Source organism: Ovis canadensis, chromosome 15, assembly GCF_042477335.2.
Source record: "Ovis canadensis isolate MfBH-ARS-UI-01 breed Bighorn chromosome 15, ARS-UI_OviCan_v2, whole genome shotgun sequence".
Classification (NCBI taxonomy): Eukaryota; Metazoa; Chordata; class Mammalia; order Artiodactyla; family Bovidae; genus Ovis; species Ovis canadensis.
Window position 1 is genome coordinate 29,974,284 of NC_091259.1, and position 19,483 is coordinate 29,993,766.

At 40.5% G+C, this 19,483-nt stretch overlaps 1 protein-coding gene across 2 annotated transcripts in view; it reads right to left on the reverse strand.

The window, feature by feature from the left end:
• Window positions 1–19,483, reverse strand: part of ALG9 (ALG9 alpha-1,2-mannosyltransferase) — a 109,322-nt gene that overhangs the window by 58,626 nt on the left and 31,213 nt on the right. For both annotated transcript variants that reach the window (XM_069554992.1, XM_069554993.1), the window contains exons 9-13: window positions 9,757–9,879; window positions 7,012–7,166; window positions 4,593–4,722; window positions 3,839–3,986; window positions 2,577–2,706 (exon numbers count right to left, since the gene is read on the reverse strand). In XM_069554992.1, the coding sequence (XP_069411093.1) occupies window positions 2,577–2,706; window positions 3,839–3,986; window positions 4,593–4,722; window positions 7,012–7,166; window positions 9,757–9,879 (686 nt within the window). The remainder of the gene's footprint in view (window positions 1–2,576; window positions 2,707–3,838; window positions 3,987–4,592; window positions 4,723–7,011; window positions 7,167–9,756; window positions 9,880–19,483) is intronic.

Below are 19,483 nucleotides of genomic sequence, written 5' to 3' on the forward strand. Positions count from 1 at the left end.
ACCCTCCATCCCCACTTTCCTCTCTGGTAACCATAAATCTGCATTCTATGTCTGGGAGTCTATTTTTATTTTGTATATAAATTCATTTGTATTATTTTTTGGATTTACATATAAGTGGTATCATATAGTATTTGCCTTTCTCTGTCTGACTTACTTCACTATGCATAATATTCTCTAGGTTCATCCAAGTTGTTGCAAATGGCAATAGTTCATTCCTTTTAATGGCTGAGTAATAGCCCAGTGTGTGTGTATAGGTGTGTCTGTTGATACTGTAAATAATGCTGCTATGAACCTTGAAGTACATGTATCTCTTCAAATTAGCATTTTTGTTTTTTCCAGATATGTACCCAGAAATGAGATTGCTGGATCATATGGCAAGTCTATTTTCAATTTTTTAAGGACCCTCCATACTGTTTTCCACACTGGCTGCATCAATTTACATTCTCACCAACAGCTTAGGAGGTTCCCTTTTCTCCGCACCCTCTCCAGCATTTATTATTTGTAGACTTTTTGATGATGGCCATTCTGACTGGTGTGAGATGATATCTCTCTGCAGTTTTGAAATGCATTTCTCTAATAATTAGCAATGTTGAACATCATTTCATGTGCCTGTAAGGACCTGTGGGTTTTATAGCCAGCTTTCTCTCAACATCATTATCCCAACCATGATGAATACTCATTCCTCAAGCCAGAAAGCAGGTATAGATTAATTACTAGATATACAGCACTATTTTAGCCACTATGGTGAATACAAAAGAAACAGAAGCGGTCATTCTTTCCATAGCATTCACAGTATGATGGCCAAAAAGACGACATACACATCAGAAATATTTAAATGGCAATAAGACAACAAAATTAAATGGCTAAATGAGCTACACAGATCAATTTAAGGGAGGACACTGCTCACTACAGACTTAAATAGTTGGGAAAGGCTTCAGGGAGGAAGAGCTTTGGTAGCATGAGAAGGTAGACAAGGGAAGTCCAGGTACCGTTACCAAGAGAAGCAAAGTCCCTGGGATAGAAAAACCGAGTCTGAAAAGACTGTAATAGAAATCAAGTTGGGGAACAATAAATTTAAGGAAGGAGAGATAGCTTTGGGCAGATTATAAATCCTCTTAAGGGTTCATTTACCTCTAATCCATCAGATACACTGTTATCAAATTAAGAACATTTGTGGGAAAATCTGTGTACAGACACTATGCTATATATGACAGAAAGACATGATATCCAATCTCACATTAATCTTCCAAAAGTAGGTATCATTATTTCCACTTCACAGACAGAAACTGAAATTAGTTAAACAGAGATATTAACTAATTTGCTCAAGGTCACCAGGTAGGCAACAGAGTTTAGAACCCAGGCCTACTTGACTCCAAAGTCCATACTCTATTTTTTTTCCTGAATCATCCTATACTATCTCTTCCCAAAACACAGCTGCAACAATATCACTATTAATTCATTATATCTCCCCTCATCACAGCATATTCTCCTATCTTTTTGACTATCAAGTGTCCCCATAATGAGCCCCTGTGCATCAAAGCCTGCTCTCACGAGAGTATCTGCAGCTAAAATAAAAGTGGCTAATAGCAGTTTGTCCCACCCAGGAGTATTTTCACTGTTACAGGAATCAGAGGCTTCAGTTAGAAAAAACTCCAAGTCACTTAGTGGAATATACTTCCTACCTTCTCAGGGAGCCAAGTCAAAAATGTATTTTATGATGTCCATTCTCATAGCTTACAAAGCTAAAGCTCACATTGTAAGAATCTCACCCATAAACTGAGGGTCTCCATGGAAATCTAACCTGCCCCAGTCCGGGAGACAAAAGGCCAGCTGTGGCTACAGGTTTGCTCTGAACGGGAATTGAAAGTCCTGATATTTCATGCTTTAGGTATATGTCATAAGGGAAATGTATTTGACATTTAAATTCTTAAATGTTTGCTAAACAGGCTGCCAAAAAAATAAGTGCTTTCTAATAATTCTATAAAATGGTCCTTTACCATCTCTGGGAACCAGGAACATTATCTTTAGCGCTCTCACCTTTTCCGCAGTCAAAGATCTTACAGGTATCTAATGGTGAAAGTGTCATCTCTCAAAGGAACCTACATGGGCTCCAGAGTGGGTAAAGATGAGTGTGTACAAGAGCATGGCCCTGACACACACTGCTTCAAGGACTTGGTGTGAGAAGAACCCTCAATGACTATCCACTTGCTAAAACCAGAATATACTAATCATTAGCTCAAAGGTCTATGGGTAACTTGAACGTTCCCCAGGAGGTATTTTCATGGACCAAGGATGATAAGAGTTGCAGAATGTGTTTCAAAATGGCTTGAAATTCAACATAAGAAATTTTCTGATCCAGCTTAGAAAATAGGTTGAATTAAAAATTTTACATAGAAAATAAAGGAGGTCATTTGAAAATAAAAATGACACTCTTCATTCTTTCTCAACAGTTGTTATATCCCTCATCTTAAAGAAATCACTTCCTAAAAAACTCTCATTTCATCAAAGCTCTATTACGAATGCTAACAGATTTTAAGGGTGGAACTCTTGTCATAGTAGTAAAAGTATCCCCTTACGTATCTGGATGGCTCCTCTAGGTTCTGGTCATTCATGTCAGTAGGAACAGTCCGGGTGGCCAGTGGTCCCTCTGCAAAAGGTTTTGGTAACTGGCCTCTGAACTCTGACGGAATGAACTGAAGCTGCCAACTGTCAAAAACACAAATAAGAAGAATGAGAAAAACACAGGGGGCTCATATTGCTAAATATTCTTGAAATACAGAAGCAAAAAAAGGAAATTTCATGTGAAAAATATTTCACTTGGAGACAAAATATTTCTGTGAAACCTTAGCCACAGAGCATAGAGGCAGAGGTCACAATTCAATCCAAGATCATTGAGAAATTTTCTACTTGAGATCTTTCATACCATTTCACCAACTCTCAGCAGTGAAATTTGCAATAGTGGTTATACCATCAAACAACTAGAGAAACATCAAAGTTCATTGCCAATTATCATGTGATCAGGGGACCTCTCAAAATTTAAGCAAGTTCATCAGGCATAGAGAGGAAACAGTGAAATGTAGGGACTCACTGTGGGAAAACTACTTTGTTCCTGAGTAATCTTCAAAAGTATCTTTAGTTATGAAACTGTTTCAGATGGAAAAGGCAAAGGCTAAAGCGAACACTTTAAAAAACAAGCTTTAATTAATCATTAATGACTGATACAGGATCTTTATCAAGGAAAAAGATATTACCACCAGCTAAGCTGCTGCAGCCAGTCCCCAAATGGAACAATATGACTCATCTTAACCTGACTTCTCTTTTCCCTAAATAGGACTCTTCTCTGCCTGAATAAAGCAGACACAAAGGAACTCGGAGCCCATGCTATCTATCACATCCAACCACAGACAGCGTGAAGGAAAGCAGTGCACAGGTCTTATCCACAGCTTTCCCCAGGGTCCATATGGTGGGAGAGAACGCTCACTGTCGCTGGACAACAAATGTGTCTTCTCTAAAAACACTCTACACACCGAGAGTTTTTAAGCCACTTTCAAAAGTGGGTTAACATGAGTTAGTCATAAAAAGTTAAACACGGATCCTCAGGAAGAGCCACGAGTAGGAGCCCAGGACCCACAACGTCCTCGAAGATCAGGGCAGCGCAGGGTGCATCACCAAACAGAGGCCCCAGGTGCTCGGCACGCTGCCCATGGCTGCCCAAGATGGTGAATCACGCAAACACTCCTGATGAATCCAAAGCGGAGGAAAAACTAAGACAACATTGCCACAGATTTGCTGTTTCTACACCTCGATTTAAAACTCTGAGAATTAAAGGGCAGCTTACTTGTCAGGCAGAAGGAAGCTGCTGGGGAAGCGATGCCACTCTTTCCCGACACAGACGTTGACGGGCCGGCCTTCAGGAACGCTGTGGATGGTGGGGTCTGTGGCAATTCGATAAAATTCTGGATACAAATCAAGGGGTCCATGATACCCTGGAAGGGAGGGGGTGTGTGAAAGCCGAAGATGAGAGAGCTGAGATTCTCCTATTTAATTACAGCGCGTGTTAGCATCCCACTGCGATCCGTGTGAGAGGCACACAGGAACTCCAGCAGGAAGCCCACTCAACTGGCATCAAATGCCTGGGCAGTCAGGAAGATGATTACAGCAGAGGCCCAATCTTGGCCAGAAATCAGTTGCTTTCTTGCCCTTCTCTATACCCTCCACCTTTTAAATTTCATGTTTTTTGAGCCAATTTCAATATTCTGGATCCAAATAAAGATTATAAGAAAGAATATAATCATGGGACTTGAGCCTCAACTCTGCATCCTATGTTTAAGGCTTCCTTAATTCATTCTTTAAAAGGAAAAAAAAAAAAAGTAAGAATAGAGAAGAAGCATATAGTTAATCACACTAAAAGGAATTCTCAATCTTCTCCTCAGTCCTAAGCTATAGATGTCACATCCCATTCTTAATACGAAGTCCACAGGTTCTCCGCATAGAAAAGTCCCTCGGCTTAAGCTGAAATATATTAAACATTCACGCATCAAGCAAAAACCAGGTAAAGTGACTGTGGATTAAGTTACTGTCTGCACATCTACCTCTGAACAGTGCCACAGAGCGAGAAAAAGACAGGAGCCCGAACAGGAAGAGTGTTCCTAACGCCAGCCAATTCGACGTCACAGTGTAATGCTCCAGGCGGTATCGCTGAAACACGAAGTGGTAACATTTCTAGAAAGAAAGAAAACTGTTCTGAAAAAAAAGATACACCTTGCAGGATACATATCATCACAAGACATCATCATAACTTAAGAGGAAGGAAGCAGCAAAAGAGGTTCTACCAAGAGTCTGAGCATTTGCACACAGTGAGATGCCTACTCCACATTCTAAGATGAAAGCAAACTCTGCTTAACTGTCTGTAGATCAACCTCACCAGAGGGCCTGCCAAGCATGAAATCTCACTGGTTTCACAGGAAACTTAGCTGGATATTTCCCTAGTGACTAAAGTCCTAATAATTTATTTTTAAAAAATATTTAAATGAAAATGGCTTTTGGTAGTTTTGGTTTTTTTTTTAAAATATATGAAGTATCTCAATCTATTCTGATGTAATTGGTGATTAACCTTCACTTTCCTTACTGACAAGTTTTCATCAAAGTTTTTAGTAACAACAAAATGTCTCATGACCAAACAAGAAGGAAACAGAATTCCCCTCATGGAACATTAGGAAAATGCTATTAATTACATACTAACCTCCTTCACAAACTAGAGGAATGTCATTAAGAATATATACACACCTGCATGAGTTCTGCAGCTTTTCAGCACCTTCCCATGAGACTTCCTTCCTTCCTTCTTTCCCTCTCAGACTAGAACTACTTTTGGAAAGCAATTTTGCAATACATAACAAGGGCCATAAATGTCTGAACTCCTTTCATACTTTTTGGAATCTTTCCTAAAGAAACAATCCAAATACCTAAACAAAGATATTTATCCTAGCATTATTTATAATACTGAAATAAGTGAGCAACCTAAACTCTAACATAAATTACGTCTAACCATTATATAGAACCAATTCAATATATTATGTATTACATAATAATGTTATAAATTATATCCAACTCAGAACACTATATTGCTATTAAAATGATGCATATAGACACAGCAACATAAGGATATAAGTATATATTAAGAGGGATACAGTTACATGAGCCTTAAACTACAATCATAATAGATTCCATTATATGATAGGCAAAAATGCTAGAAGGAGATTTTGTTAGGGTAGCAGGACTGATTTCAGAAAGAGGTAAAAGAAAAATTATCCGTGATGAAGTTCAATTACTTTTATAATTAAATTTACTTTTAAAAACTATTGTCCTAAAAGGATGAGATTTTAAAATTTTATGCTAAATGAAAGAAGTCAATCACAAAAGCCCACATATTCTATGATTTCATTTACATGAAATGCCTAGAATAGGCAAAGCTATAGAGATACAAAGTAGTTTAGCTGTTGATTGTGGCTGAGGAGATATGCGGGGGGCGGGGGGCGGGGGGCGGATGAGGGGCAGCTACAACAGCTAAAGGATACAGGTTTTTGAGATGATGAAAATGCTATAAAATGAGTGGAGTAACGCTTACACAGATCTGTGAATAGCCTAGAAAACACTGTATCATATACTTTAAATGAGTAAATTCTGTGGTTTGCGAATTGTGCGTGCACGTGTGCTAAGTTGTTTCAGTCCAGTCAGACTCTTTGAGACCCTATGGACTGTAGCCCGCCAGACTCCTCTGTCCATGGGATTCTCCAGGCAAGAAGACTGGAGAAGGTCTCTGTGTCCACCTCCAGGGGATCTTCCCCACCCAGGGACTGAACCCTCATCTCTTTCATCTAACCTGCATTGGTAGGCAGGTTCTTTACCACTAGCACCACCTGAGAAGCCCTTGAGAATTATATCTTATCACAAGTCTGTTAAGGAGAAAACCTATTACCCAAATTATTCCTTTTTTAATAATTGCAAATGGAGCACAGGTTTAAAAAAAAAGAGTCCAACACTTCCAAGGCCATAAATACAGAAATATTCATGATTAGTTCTGACCTGGACAGGTTTTAAGCCAGGATTACAATGTCCCATATTGCTAACTGCCTGAAGTAATCCCAAACACCTGAGCCAGTTTGATTCAGGTTTCATAACTGAAAAACAGACATTCCATTAGCTCTGCTGGGCTGCTACCATCCTGTGCTAGGCCCATATAATGACTTTTAAAAATTCCTTTCATAGCAATTGGATTCTTATTGGCAAGAGAGACAAATTATTACTAGCACAAATTAATACTGCAAATATGTGATCAGCAAACGACAGTACAAACAACACCTAAGCAATCAAAGCTTTATAACATGATCTGTATAAACGTTAATGTATGGATCACATATCTTAGGTGGAAGCATTCTGTAATCTGCCTTTAAGCTTTCTGAAAGATTTCATGTGAAACAGAATGAAGCAGACACACATTTCCCTGAAACTCACCTGAAGTGCAGAAAGGGCCACAGCACCACAAAGGCATATAAGCGGATACACAGGGAAAAGAAATCTCTCCTCTTTGTGAGGCTGGATGAAGAAAATGATAAACCAAATATACATTGGAGCCAAGGTAAGCCAATATGGGTGGCCTAAATTCTGAACTGTAAAACAGAAAAAAAATCCACCTTTCACCAGATGAGACCAAAACAGCACATTCACTCTCAAAGTTCTCTTGATCTCAAACTTAGGCATATACTCTAGGGCACCCCACTCTTTTATTCACACTTTCTCTGATGTAATTAAGGAGTCAAATAGAAAGACGTATATACTTCTTAGCTTTCCCAAGAGATCCAACATTTAAAGGTAGGTACAATACTGGATTTAGCTGGAACACAAATGAATGTCAGGTGAATGGGTAATAGAGCTTAACAATTCTATACTGGATGAAGAAAAAAAAACACTTCTCTCTCTCAAGAGAGAGAAGAGTCCTGCCACTAAGACTAAAGATTCTTGAGATTAACCAAAAGCATAACATAAATTCACTTCTTAGACTTTAATCCTTCTGTTTACTACATTAATCTTCTTACGTATATACCAAATAGCTATAGATCAAAGGAAAGAAACAAAGTTGGATTCTCAAACTCATCACTGGTTTCTGTCAAGCTACAAATGACAAAGAGTTTGTTTCAAAAGAAAATATAAAACCATTCTTAAAGGAAGTTTGCTGATCGAGTTTTCTCTCCTGTTTGGTAATACACATCCACTCTGTACCTCAAAATTAAAGCCAAGAATGTATTTTAAACCATATGAAAGAATTGCAGGAACTTAATGAACACTAAGACCCAAGCACCTGGTGGAAAGTTCCTGTGGTCATGGTTAGGTACATGGACGCTGAGTGATAAGCCTACAACCCACAGTGAAGGCATCTCCAACTGTGCTATTAGCGGTAACGAGTAGTACATGGGAATCACCCACCAAGGGTGGATACACAGCGCCCCCTGGTGTCCATTATGCCTACAATGAGCGAGTTGAGATGAAAGATCAGGGCTGTCATCAGAGCCCAATTTAGCGTTGCTTAACCTAGTGCTCCTTAGTTATACATGCTTTTGAAAAAACAGGTGTTTTTTTTTTTGGCCTTGAGACATGCAGGATCTTAGTTCCCCAGCCAGGGACCAGGGGTCAACCCCGCACCACCTGCAGTGGAAGTGCAGAGTCTTTTAACCATCAGGGAAGTTCCTGCAGAAATTCTTTAAGAATAAACATTCTTGAACTGCAATAACAAGTTCATCTTTTTTTTCACTTATGAAATTTTAGGCTATAATTTAGGATATTTACCTTTCCAAGAAGTATTTTAGGTTGGAATTTTCTTATAAGAAAAAAAGTTTTATCTTCTACAAGTAAACAATCTTTTCGTCTTTTGCATCTTAGAAGCTAACAAACATATTTTAAAAATATGGCCTAAAATTTTGGAACATCCTCCATAAAACACTTATAGTTTCTGTTAAACTATATTCTGTCAACCTGTATTTCTGTTAAACTATGTTAAACGTATTGTTGCTATTATAAAATACACAAAATGTATAAAGAAAAATCAGAGTCCTCAATTTCTTACTAGCTGGACATGTGGGTACATGACACAGTTTTAAACCAAAACTGGATTCCTACTTTAGAGAACAGCTTAATATACTGTTTTTGTTTTTACTGTTTTTATACTCATATCACAAGCATTTACAAATCTTCCAAAGTATAAATTATTTTTATAGTCAGAAAAAGCTACTTTTCAGAAAAAAAAAAAAGAAAAGTGATCCTTAATAAACACAAGGAATGGAGGAATGCGTTAATACCTCATGGGAACAAACAGCTGAATCCAAACGCGGGACGCTATGTAGGCAAGATGAGTGACATGGTTTCTTTAGAAATCTTCAGGAGGACAAAGGTCAGGGGGGAACCTCTAGAAAAGCTTATGAAACATAACACCAAATTCTGTATATGACTCATTTAGATCCTGCTTTTAACAAACTATAAAAGTTTTTTTTTCAGACAGTGTAGGAATCTAAATACTAGCTGGGCATTAGATGATATTAAGAAAAAACTGTTAATTTTGTTAGATAACGGCATCAGGGGTTACGTTACAACAAAAGTTCTAAAATAAAGCAAAAGTGACTCTGAAGGCTGCTTTCATATTCTATGAACACAGCAAACTCTTTATAAACCATTAATCGTAGAAAAGCAGAATGGGGAACGGTATGGAGGAATCACATGGCATCCAAACCAGACCAAAAAGTTGGAAATTAAATCTCCTTCCAAAACTCAAACGAATTTCTGCTCAGCTCTGTCTTCCAATCAGAGCAAGCACCAAATGTGGGGGAATCTCTGCATGGCTTAGATTCCAGATTTTTGGTTGAATTTCCCAGAGATTGTTTGCCTCTAGTGTTGATTATCTTAAGCAATTTACCATGCTAACATACACTTCTTTAAATAGGCTTATCTCCCAAGACTTTTTAAATGCTTTTGCCTCCCCAGATGATTCTATAAATCATACAGACTTCCTCACTTGCAATTATTAACCAGATTATCACATACGTTAACGCAGGTTGAACAAACTATAAACAGAGATGGAAAAATGCAATAAGCCAACCATTTCCATAGAAAGAAAATGGAAAATAAAATAAGCAGATTGTTTTTTATTTCTTGGTATACATTGTTACTTCTCTTCCCTCCCCCAAATCTATCATTCCTTATTCCACTTACCGTGAAATCTCTGCAGTAGGTATTCCATGAGAGAAGTCAGTGGTAAGACCAGGAGGGCTAAAGCAAAGACTACATTAAAATTCAGAAATCCATTAATTAAATAGAAATACCAAGGTTCTGTACCTGAGGGAAATAAAGAGACAAGAAATCATTAGTGGATGCCTCCAATACCTACTACAATGCTTGACTCACAGTGTTCCTTGTCAAGCAAATTTGATGGTACCTCATGAAAGTGAGAGCCTACAAGCCACTCCCCCCACCTTAGAAATCAGGTTTCAAATATTTAACTCTCATGACCACTGTTTGTCGTTGTTCAGTCACCAAGTTGTGTCCAACTGTCCGAGACCCCATGGACTGCAGCATACCAGGCTTCCCTGTCCCTCACCATCTCCCAGAGTTTGTCCAAATTCATGTCCGTTTAATTGGTGATGCCATCCAACCATCTCATCCTCTGTCACCCTCTTCTTCTGCTGTCAATCTTTCCCAGCATCGGCAACTTTTTCCAGTGAGTCAGCTATTCACATCAGGTGGTCAAAGTACTGGAGCTTCAGCTTTAGCATCAGTCCTTCCAAAGAGTATTCAGGGTTGATATACTTTAAGATTGACTGGTTTGATCTCCTTGCTTTCCAAGGGATTCTCAAGAGGCTTCTCCAGCACCATAGTTTGAAAGCATCAATTCTTCGGCGTTCTGCCTTCTTTATTGTTCATCCCTCACATCTGTACATGAGTACTGGACCACTATATCCAGCCCAAATTGCCAAGCCCAAATGGGACTAATACTTTTCAGAAAACCAAACAATATAAATAGCTTAGCAGCAATACTGTGATTTATAATAAGAAGTATTTATTTGGTCTTCACTCCCATTCCTAGGAGAGAGCGCCTAAAATGAACTTCCTAATTCCTAAAGTGGTGAGAAGTGTCTTTTGTTATGATAATTCGGGGACTTCTGGCAAAGTCCTAGGTAACCTCAGGATGGGGACTAGTTGCGAGAGGAACCACCTAGTGACTGGAGGGTTAGAACTTTCAGTCCTGTCTTTCCCTCCTCTGGGAAGAGGGGAGGGCATAACAATGAGGAGAGGGTATAGCAATGGGGTTTAAACACCAATGGCCAGTGATTCAAGCAACGGTGCTCAAGTAATGAGACCTCCATAAAAACCCAAAAGGACAGAGGGCTTTCGGAAGCACCATGTATCTTCCCGCCCACCCTGCGCTATGCATCTCTTCCATCTGGCTTGTCCCCTTTCTAATAACTGGTGAACAGAAGTTAAGTGTTTCTAGAGTCCTGGGAGCCACAACTAGCAAATTAACTGAACCTGACAAATTAGCTGAACCTGAGAAGGGGGCTGCTGGAACTTCTAATTCGGTCAGTCAGAAGCCCAGGTGACAACCTGGACTTTCAAACGGCACGAAGCAGAGGCCTCCCCACCGAGGGCCGGGGGATGGCGGGGTGGGTGCAGTCTTACAGGGCTGAGCTATGAGGGCTTTGCCTATCCGTTTATCCTATCACATTCCAGTATCCTTCCCCCTGATGTGCTCAACCACTTTTCAACAGTGTCTGTTGAAGGGGGACCTTCCACAAAAAGCAGCGCCTTTCTGAGGAAAACCATGTTCAGAGACCCAGACCCTGCTCAGCTTTTCGGATTCAAAATGAAACAACATGACTGAAAACGCAAGCCTTGCTCGCACAAGTTTTGATTCTTTAACTCCAAATCCTGAAACTCAAACGATGAGAGACAGCCCCCTTTGGCGCATTCCGCCGGTTTTCATCTGCTCTTCCCTCCTGTGATTACTTCAATCAGGCAGTGAATGACACACGCGGGTTTTAATCACTGTGTGTTGTGACACCCGCCTTGCACCACAGCAATTTCCTGCAATCAGCATTGCTTAAAAGGGTAATCAGAAGGCAGAGGAATACTCAGAAAAGCCTGACATTTCTGCAGCTTGCACAGCAAAATAAGATTAGAAACCAAACCCATAAGGCGAGAAACCTCTAAGGGAGGAGGAAGATGCAGAGGGGACCCTGGGGAAGGACTCAGGTTCGACAGTGTGTCACCTTTAGGGAAAGCTCCCTCCTTGCTGTCGAAACCCAGGGATAGGGACTGGCCGGAAGAGACTCTGTCCCAGGCCAAGCTCATTAGAGACATTTGTATCTTGTATTCTTTACAAATAATCTTTTAGGTTCCAGAAAACTGCCTGCCTGCTAAGTCACTTCAGTCGTGTCTGACTCTTTGTGACCCCATGGACTGTAGCCCGCCAGGCTCCTCCATCCACAGGATTCTCCAGGCAAGAGCACTGGAGTGGGTTGCCATTTCCTTCTCCTACAGAAAGCTACTGGATGGTTTTATTTTCAAAATGGAAAATACACATCTTTTCTGGGTTTTAATTACTATTTAACAGCACGTTTCCTAAATTGAGTCCTTTAGAAGTCCAGTTTCCAGAGAAGTAAGTTTTCGTACAATCATCTCCTGACCGCCAGTGTGGAGGCAATGCTATCAACCCTGACCCATCTTCTTTACAAAATTCTTGAAATTTGACCCTGGGATGATAAAGAAGAGTGACTAGAAAAAAGGAGGTCACCCTTCACATCATCTATTACAGATGCTTAAACATCAACAGATAAAAGCCTCTTTCTCTTTGATCCTTACTAATACACGCTTTTTCAAGGAAAGTGCTGTGGTGTTTTCCTCTTTACTGCAATTTACTATGCCCTCCTGTTAGGGCTGTCTACTTTTTTTTTTAATCATTATTAATTTGTTTATTTTAAGGCTGTCTACCTTTTAACCAAGGTATACTGGACGCTGAGATGTGGAACCAAAAGTATTAAGTTGGTAAACTCAACTATTTTTATGTGTTAGGACCTCACAGATCAAGTTCATAGCTAGGCTGTGAACATTTCGTAATAGACTGTTACTTCCCTGAAGGATCGGGTAGAAACTGGGGAATAAGTCAAGATTTGGGAAGGTTCAAGTGACAACAGTCTTAAAAACAAGGGCAAAAGGGGACAAAAAATAGTGAATTCTGTTAACCAGTGTCCTCCCCTACTTGATGAGGCATCTACCTTAAAAGAGTAAAAACCTGTATCTCTTTCCAGGGAGATACTCAACACTGCTCTCAGAAATTATCAAAAGTGAACTATGTATTGTAGGAAAAAATTTGTCAGAATGACAAGCTAAGCATTTAACTCATGCAAAATGTAAGGTGAAAGGAAGCTGGACGCAGGGTGCAGAGGGGGCTCACCTAGCTCCCTTTTTATGGAAAGTGCCTCAATCCCTTTCATTTAAATGAGCTCAAGAGAGCTTTGTCAGAGACTAAAAGAAGAAGGGATAACGTTCATTGTTCCATCGACTGAATGAAGGGGAACTACTTTATAGGCCTACAGTTTTACAGAACTCTAGGAACTAAATTATAATAAATCATCCTTATAAATGTCAAATTTGCGCCACCAAGAGGAAAAACCCACCAAGGTTCAACACAAATGATTAACAAAACAAAGAAGGCTCTAGAACAGGCCATGCTAGTGGGTGACCCTAAGATGCCTCCAAAGCCTCCTCTGGGGCTTCATCCTCTGCTGCTGCAGGACTGGAAAGCCGTGGGCCTTCTGACCGAGGGCTCTATCCTTTACCTTCTGAAATCTCCCGTCCTGTGGTCTGACAGATTTGATAAGACAGGCACGGATCACATCCTAAGCTCCAAGTGGCATCCCTGAGCAGACCCTCTGTCGTTTTTGAGGGAAGAGCACTTCTTACACCCATCCTCCCACACCTGTCCTCCCACGCTTCTCCCAGGCCTGCGTTCTCATCAGAGAGCACAGCTCTTCCCACAAAAACACTCAACCTCAACATCTGAGAACTTGAAATGTTACAAGGGGAAGAGGCCAAATCAGTGCCAAGCCTAGTCACTTTCGTTTTTGCAACACGAAATTTCACCTCTTTATCTCGGACCCCATAGAGACTTTTCACCTACAACTTCGCAACTTCCATGTCTACACTACTCTAAATTTCCTAAGCATTGAGTATTCTTGACCTCATCCAAGTAATAATTGTGAAAAATTGCCTCTGTTCCCTGGCTTCAAAAGACAAGAGTCAGTCCAGGCCTGGAATGTGTCATCAATAAATGCTATTTGGCCAAGAAAGTATAGAAAGGTCCCTTTGAAAACCAGGAACAATAGAGAGAATAAATATTTACAGATTTTCCTCAATCTATGATGGGGTTAAGTCCTGATAAATCCATCATAAACTAAAAACATCGTAAGTCAAAAACACATTTAATACACCTAACATACCAAACACCATATCTCAGCCTAGCCTACCTCTAACATGGTCAGAACACTTACATTAGCCTACAGTTGGGCAAAATTCACCTAATACCAAGCCTGTTTTATAAGACAGTGTTGACGGTCTATGTAATTTACTGGTTACTGTACTGAAAATGAAAAACAGAACGGTTGTCCGGGTAACGAATGGCTGTAAGAGCTTCCACGGTTTACCCTCATGATGAGTGGCTGACTGGGAGGTGTAGCTCACTGCCACTGCCCAGCATCACGAGAGATACCTTATCGCCTACTGGAAAAAGATCAAAATTCAAAGTATACTTTCTACTGAATATGTATTGCTTTCACACCATCATAAAGTAAAAAAAAAAAAAATCATAAGTTGAAGTACCATAAGTTGGGGTGGGTTCTAAGTAGCTTCAGTTGTGTCCAACTCTTTGTGACCCCATGGACTGTAGCCTGCCAGGGTCCTGTGACCATGGGATTCTCCAGGCAAGAATACTGGAGTGGGTAGCCATGCCCTCCTCCAGGGGATCTTCCCAACCCAGGGATCGAACCCATGTCTCTTATGTCTCCTGCACTGGCAAGTGGGATCTGTACCACTAGCGCCAGCTGGGAACCCCCATAAGTTGGGGACCATCTGCATATTATTACAATCACAATGGAGAGAATGACATTATCTTGCTTACGCCTGTGTAGTTCTTGGCTAATGCTGTAAAATTGGCTAATGCTGTAAAACTACCTTAAGTTTTTAAAAACGAACTCAATATTCAATCTTTTTGGCTCAGCAGTCTGATATTTGACATTCTGTTTTTCTGCAGTGTATCCACCTAGTGTCTTCCTGGCAAACTCCTACTCTTCCCTCCAGCTCAGCTCAAAGACCACCCCCTCTAAGAAGTCTTTCCTGATACCAACAGATGAACTTGCTCCTTCAATTCCCTGACTATCATTCTACTGCTGCACATAACACGTTGGACTATAATTACCTATTCATGTGTCTGCAGCCTTATCAGACAGCAAATTCTATGAGGAGCATAATCAATGCTCAAAAGCAACTGATTGAATGTTTCTTTAACTGAAGTCATTTATCCATTCATTCAAGAAGTATTTATAGGCTTATTAGGTTCTTATACGTAAGAAAACACTAAGAGATGTATGCAAAAAGTATCAGCATAAAGCACTTAATCTAAAATTTGCAGATTAAAAAACTAGGTACTATAGCTAACAAAGCACTTGAGGGGGGAGACACTTAAAAAATAGTTGAAATAATGCCAAAAAGTGCCAAACAAGTGAAAGAGTTTCCATGACAAAGACATGCTGTCTGTTTGACAACTGTACAGCAGCAAAGCATCTCTTAAAGCATAAGTCTTAGGACTTCCCTGGTGGTCTGGCAGTTAGGAATTCACCTTGCAGTGCAGGGGACGAGGGTTTAATCCCTGGTGGGGGAATCAAGATCTCACATGCCAAGACTATACTTTCAGGGATCACGTCTCTGCAATCTACAGATTCAGTGTAATCCCTATCAAATTACCAACGGCATTTTTCACAGAACTAGAACAAAAAGTTTCACAGTTCATATGGAAACACAAAAGACCCCGAACAGCCAAAGCAGTCTTGAGAAAGAAGAATGGAGCTGGAGTTATCAACCTTCCTGACTTCAGATTAAGCTACAAAGCTACAGTCATCAAGACAGTATGTACTGGCCCAAAAACAGAAATACAGACCAATGGAACAAGACAGAAAGCCCAGAAATAAATCCTTGCACCTATAGGTACCTTATTTTTGACAAAAGAGGCAAGAATATACAATGGGGCAAAGAGAGCCTCTTCAATAAATGGTGCTGGGAAAACTGGACAGCTACATGTAAAAGAATGAGATTAGAACACTTCCTAACCCCATACACAAAGATAAATTCAAAATGGATAAAAGACCTAAATGTAAGACCAGAAACTATAAGAATATAAGAGGAAAACACAGGCAGAACACTCAACATAAATCAAAGCAAGATCCCCTATGACCCAACTCCTAGAGTAATGGAAATAAAAACAAAAGTAAACAAGTGGGACCTGATTAAACTCAAAAGCTTTTGCACAGCAAAGGAAACTGTAAGCAAGGTGAAAATACAACCCTCAGAATGGGAGAAAATAATAGCAAATGAAACAACTGACAAAGGATTAATTTCCAAAATATACAAGCAGCTCATACAACTCAATGCCAGAAAAGCAAAAAAACCCAATCAAAAAGTGACAAAAAGAACTAAACAGACACTTCTCCAAAGAAGACATACAGATGGTGAATAAACTCATGAAAATATGTTCAACATCACTAATTATTAGAGAAATGCAAATCAAAACTACGGTGAGATATCACCTCACACCGGTCAGAATGGCCATCATAAAAAGTCCACAAACAATAAATGCTGGAAGGGTGTGGAGAAAAGGGAATGCTCATGCATTGATGGTGGGGATGTGAACTGACACAGCCACTATGGAAGATGGTATGGAGATTCCTTAAAAATACAGGAATAAAACCACCCAGTAATCCCACTCCTAGGCATATACCCTGAGGAAACCAAAAGTGAAAAAGACACATGTATCCCACTGTTCATTGAAGCACTGTTTACAATAGCTGGACATGGAAGCAACCTAGATGTCCATCAACGGATGGATAAAGAAGTTGTGGTACATATACACAGTGGAATATTATCAGCCATAAAATGGAATGCAACTGAGTCAGTTCTGATGAGGTAGATGAACCTAGAACCTATTATACAGAGTGAAGTAAGTCAGAAAGATAAACATCATATTCTAACACATATATGGAATCTAAAAAAATGGCACTTAAGAATTTATTTACAGGGCAGCAAAGGAGAAAGAGACACAGAGAACTGACTTATGGCCACGGGGAGAAGGAAGGAGAGGGTGAGATGTACAAACAGAGTAAAACGGAAACTTTCATTACCATATGTAAAATATATAGCCAATGGGAATTTGCTGTATGTCTCAGGAAACTCAGACAGGGGCTTTGTATCAATCTAGAGAGGTGGGAGGGGGCAGGAGATGGGAGGGAGGTTCAAAAGGGAGGGGATATATGTATATCTATGCTGAGGTTTGACAGAAAACAAAATTCTGTAAAGCAATTATCCTTCAATTAAAAAATAAATAAAAATAAATAAAAATTTAAGAAAGATCTCACATGCCACAGAACAACTAGGCCTACATGCCACAAATACTGAGTCTAAATGCTCTGAAGCCCACAGGCCACAACTAGAAAGTTCATGTTCTTTACAACAAAAGAGCCTGTGTGCCGTAACGAAAGATCCCACATGACACGACTAAGACCCAACACAGCCAAGAAAACAAATACATATTTTTAAAAAGATTAGTCTTTCATATTTACTGAATGGACTCAACAGTTACCATAAAATTAGCTGACAATGGTAAAGTACTACTTCATCTGGTCAAAGCTATGGTTTTTCCAGTAGTCATGTATGGATGTGAGAGCTGGACTGAGTGCTGAAGAAAGCTGAGTGCTGAAGAATTGATGCTTTTGAACTGTGGTGTTGGAGAAGACTCTTGAGAGTCCCTTGGACTGCAAGGAGATCCAACCAGTCAATCCTAAAGGAGATCAGGCCTAAGTGTTCATTGGAAGGATGGATGCTGAAGCTGAGACTCCAGTACCACCTGATGGCCACCTGATGCGAAGCACTGACTCATTTGAAAGGACCTTGATGCTGGGAACGATTGAGGGCAGGAGGAGAAGGGGACGACAGAGGATGAGATGGTTGGATGGCATCACCGACTCAACAGACATGAGTTTGAGTAACCTCTGGGAGGTGGTGATGGACAGGGAAGCCTGGTGTGCTGAAGTCCACAGGGTTGCAAAGAGTTGGACACGGCTGAGCAACTGAATTGAACTGATTCTTTCTTAAAATTATTTATTTTGGTTGCACTGGGTCTTTATTGCTGCACACAGGCTTCCCCTAGTTGCAGAGAGTGGGGGTTACTCTCTAGTTGCTATTCTCTGGGTGCGTGGGCTTCTCATGGAGCAGAGCACGGCTCCAGGGCACATGCGCTCAAGCAGCAGTGGCACACAGGCTCAGTAGCTGTGGCTTGTGGGCTCAGTAGTTGCTACACCTGGTTTTAGTTGCTTCAAGGCCTGTGGGATCTTCACAGTTCAGGGCTCAAACCCATGTCTCCTAGCAGGCGGATTCCTATCCACCGTGCTGACAGAGGAAGTCCTACTTCTATTATTCTTAACTTGTATGAAGATAATCCCAACCCAGCACACAACAGGGCTTAACAAAATAGTTCTAGGATATAATAGCTATCAGGGCACTGATGCAATCTGAGGGGTATTCCAGAACGTGTTCATTCTTTCATTCACGCATGAGGAATCTTTACTAAAGACCTAGAATACAGAAAGACTACTGATTCCCAGGTGGAATAAATAGTCTCTGCAAACCTGCTAAAGCAAAATGGCATTAACATGGAAATCAGACACCTGTGAAGATTTGTCAAAGCCAAAGATGAGGAAAAAGCAAAAAAAAATTCTACCACCAAAGAACACCCCCTAAAGTCTGGTTGACTACACATCAGTCCTGTGGATGCCCAGTATGACGGTTCTCTAGGGAAGCCCATGGCTCAATGGTAAAGAATCTGCCTGTAGTATAGGAGACGTGGGTCCAATCCCTGGGTCAGGAAGATCCCCTGGAGAAGGAAATGGCAACCTACTCCAGTATTCTTGCCTGGGAAAGTCCATGGACAGAGGAGCCTGATGGGCTACAGTCTTGTTCTTCAGTCACTGATCACGTCCGACTCTTTGTGACCCCATGAACTGCAGCATGCCAGGCTTCCCGGTCCTTCACTGTCTCCCAGAGCTTGCTCAAACTCAGGTCCATTGAGTCGGTGATGCCATCCAACCATCTCGTCCTCTGTCATTCCCTTCTCCTGTCCTCAATCTTTCCCAGCATCAAGGTCTTTTCCAATAAGTCAGCTCTTCGCATCACATGGCCAAAGTACTGGAGCTTCAGCCTCAGCATCAGTCCCTCCAATGAATGTTCAGGATTAATTTCCTTTAGGATTGACTGCTTAGATAACCTTGCAGTCCAAGGGACTCTCAGGAGTCTTCTCCAACACCACAGTTCAAAAGCATTAATTCCTCGGCATTCAACCTTATTTATGGTCCAACTATCACATCTATACATGACTACTGGAAAAATCATAGCATGATTATACAAACCTTTGGCAGCAAAGTAATGTCTCTGTTTTTTAATATGCTGTCTAGGTTGGTCATAGTTTTTCTTCCAGGGAGCAAGCATCTTTGAATTTCATGGCTGCAGTCACCATCTGCAGTGATTTTGGAGCACAAGAAAATAAAGCCTTTCATTGTTTGCATAGCTTCCCCATCTATTTGCCATGAAGTGATGGGACTGGATGCCATGATCTTAGCTTTTT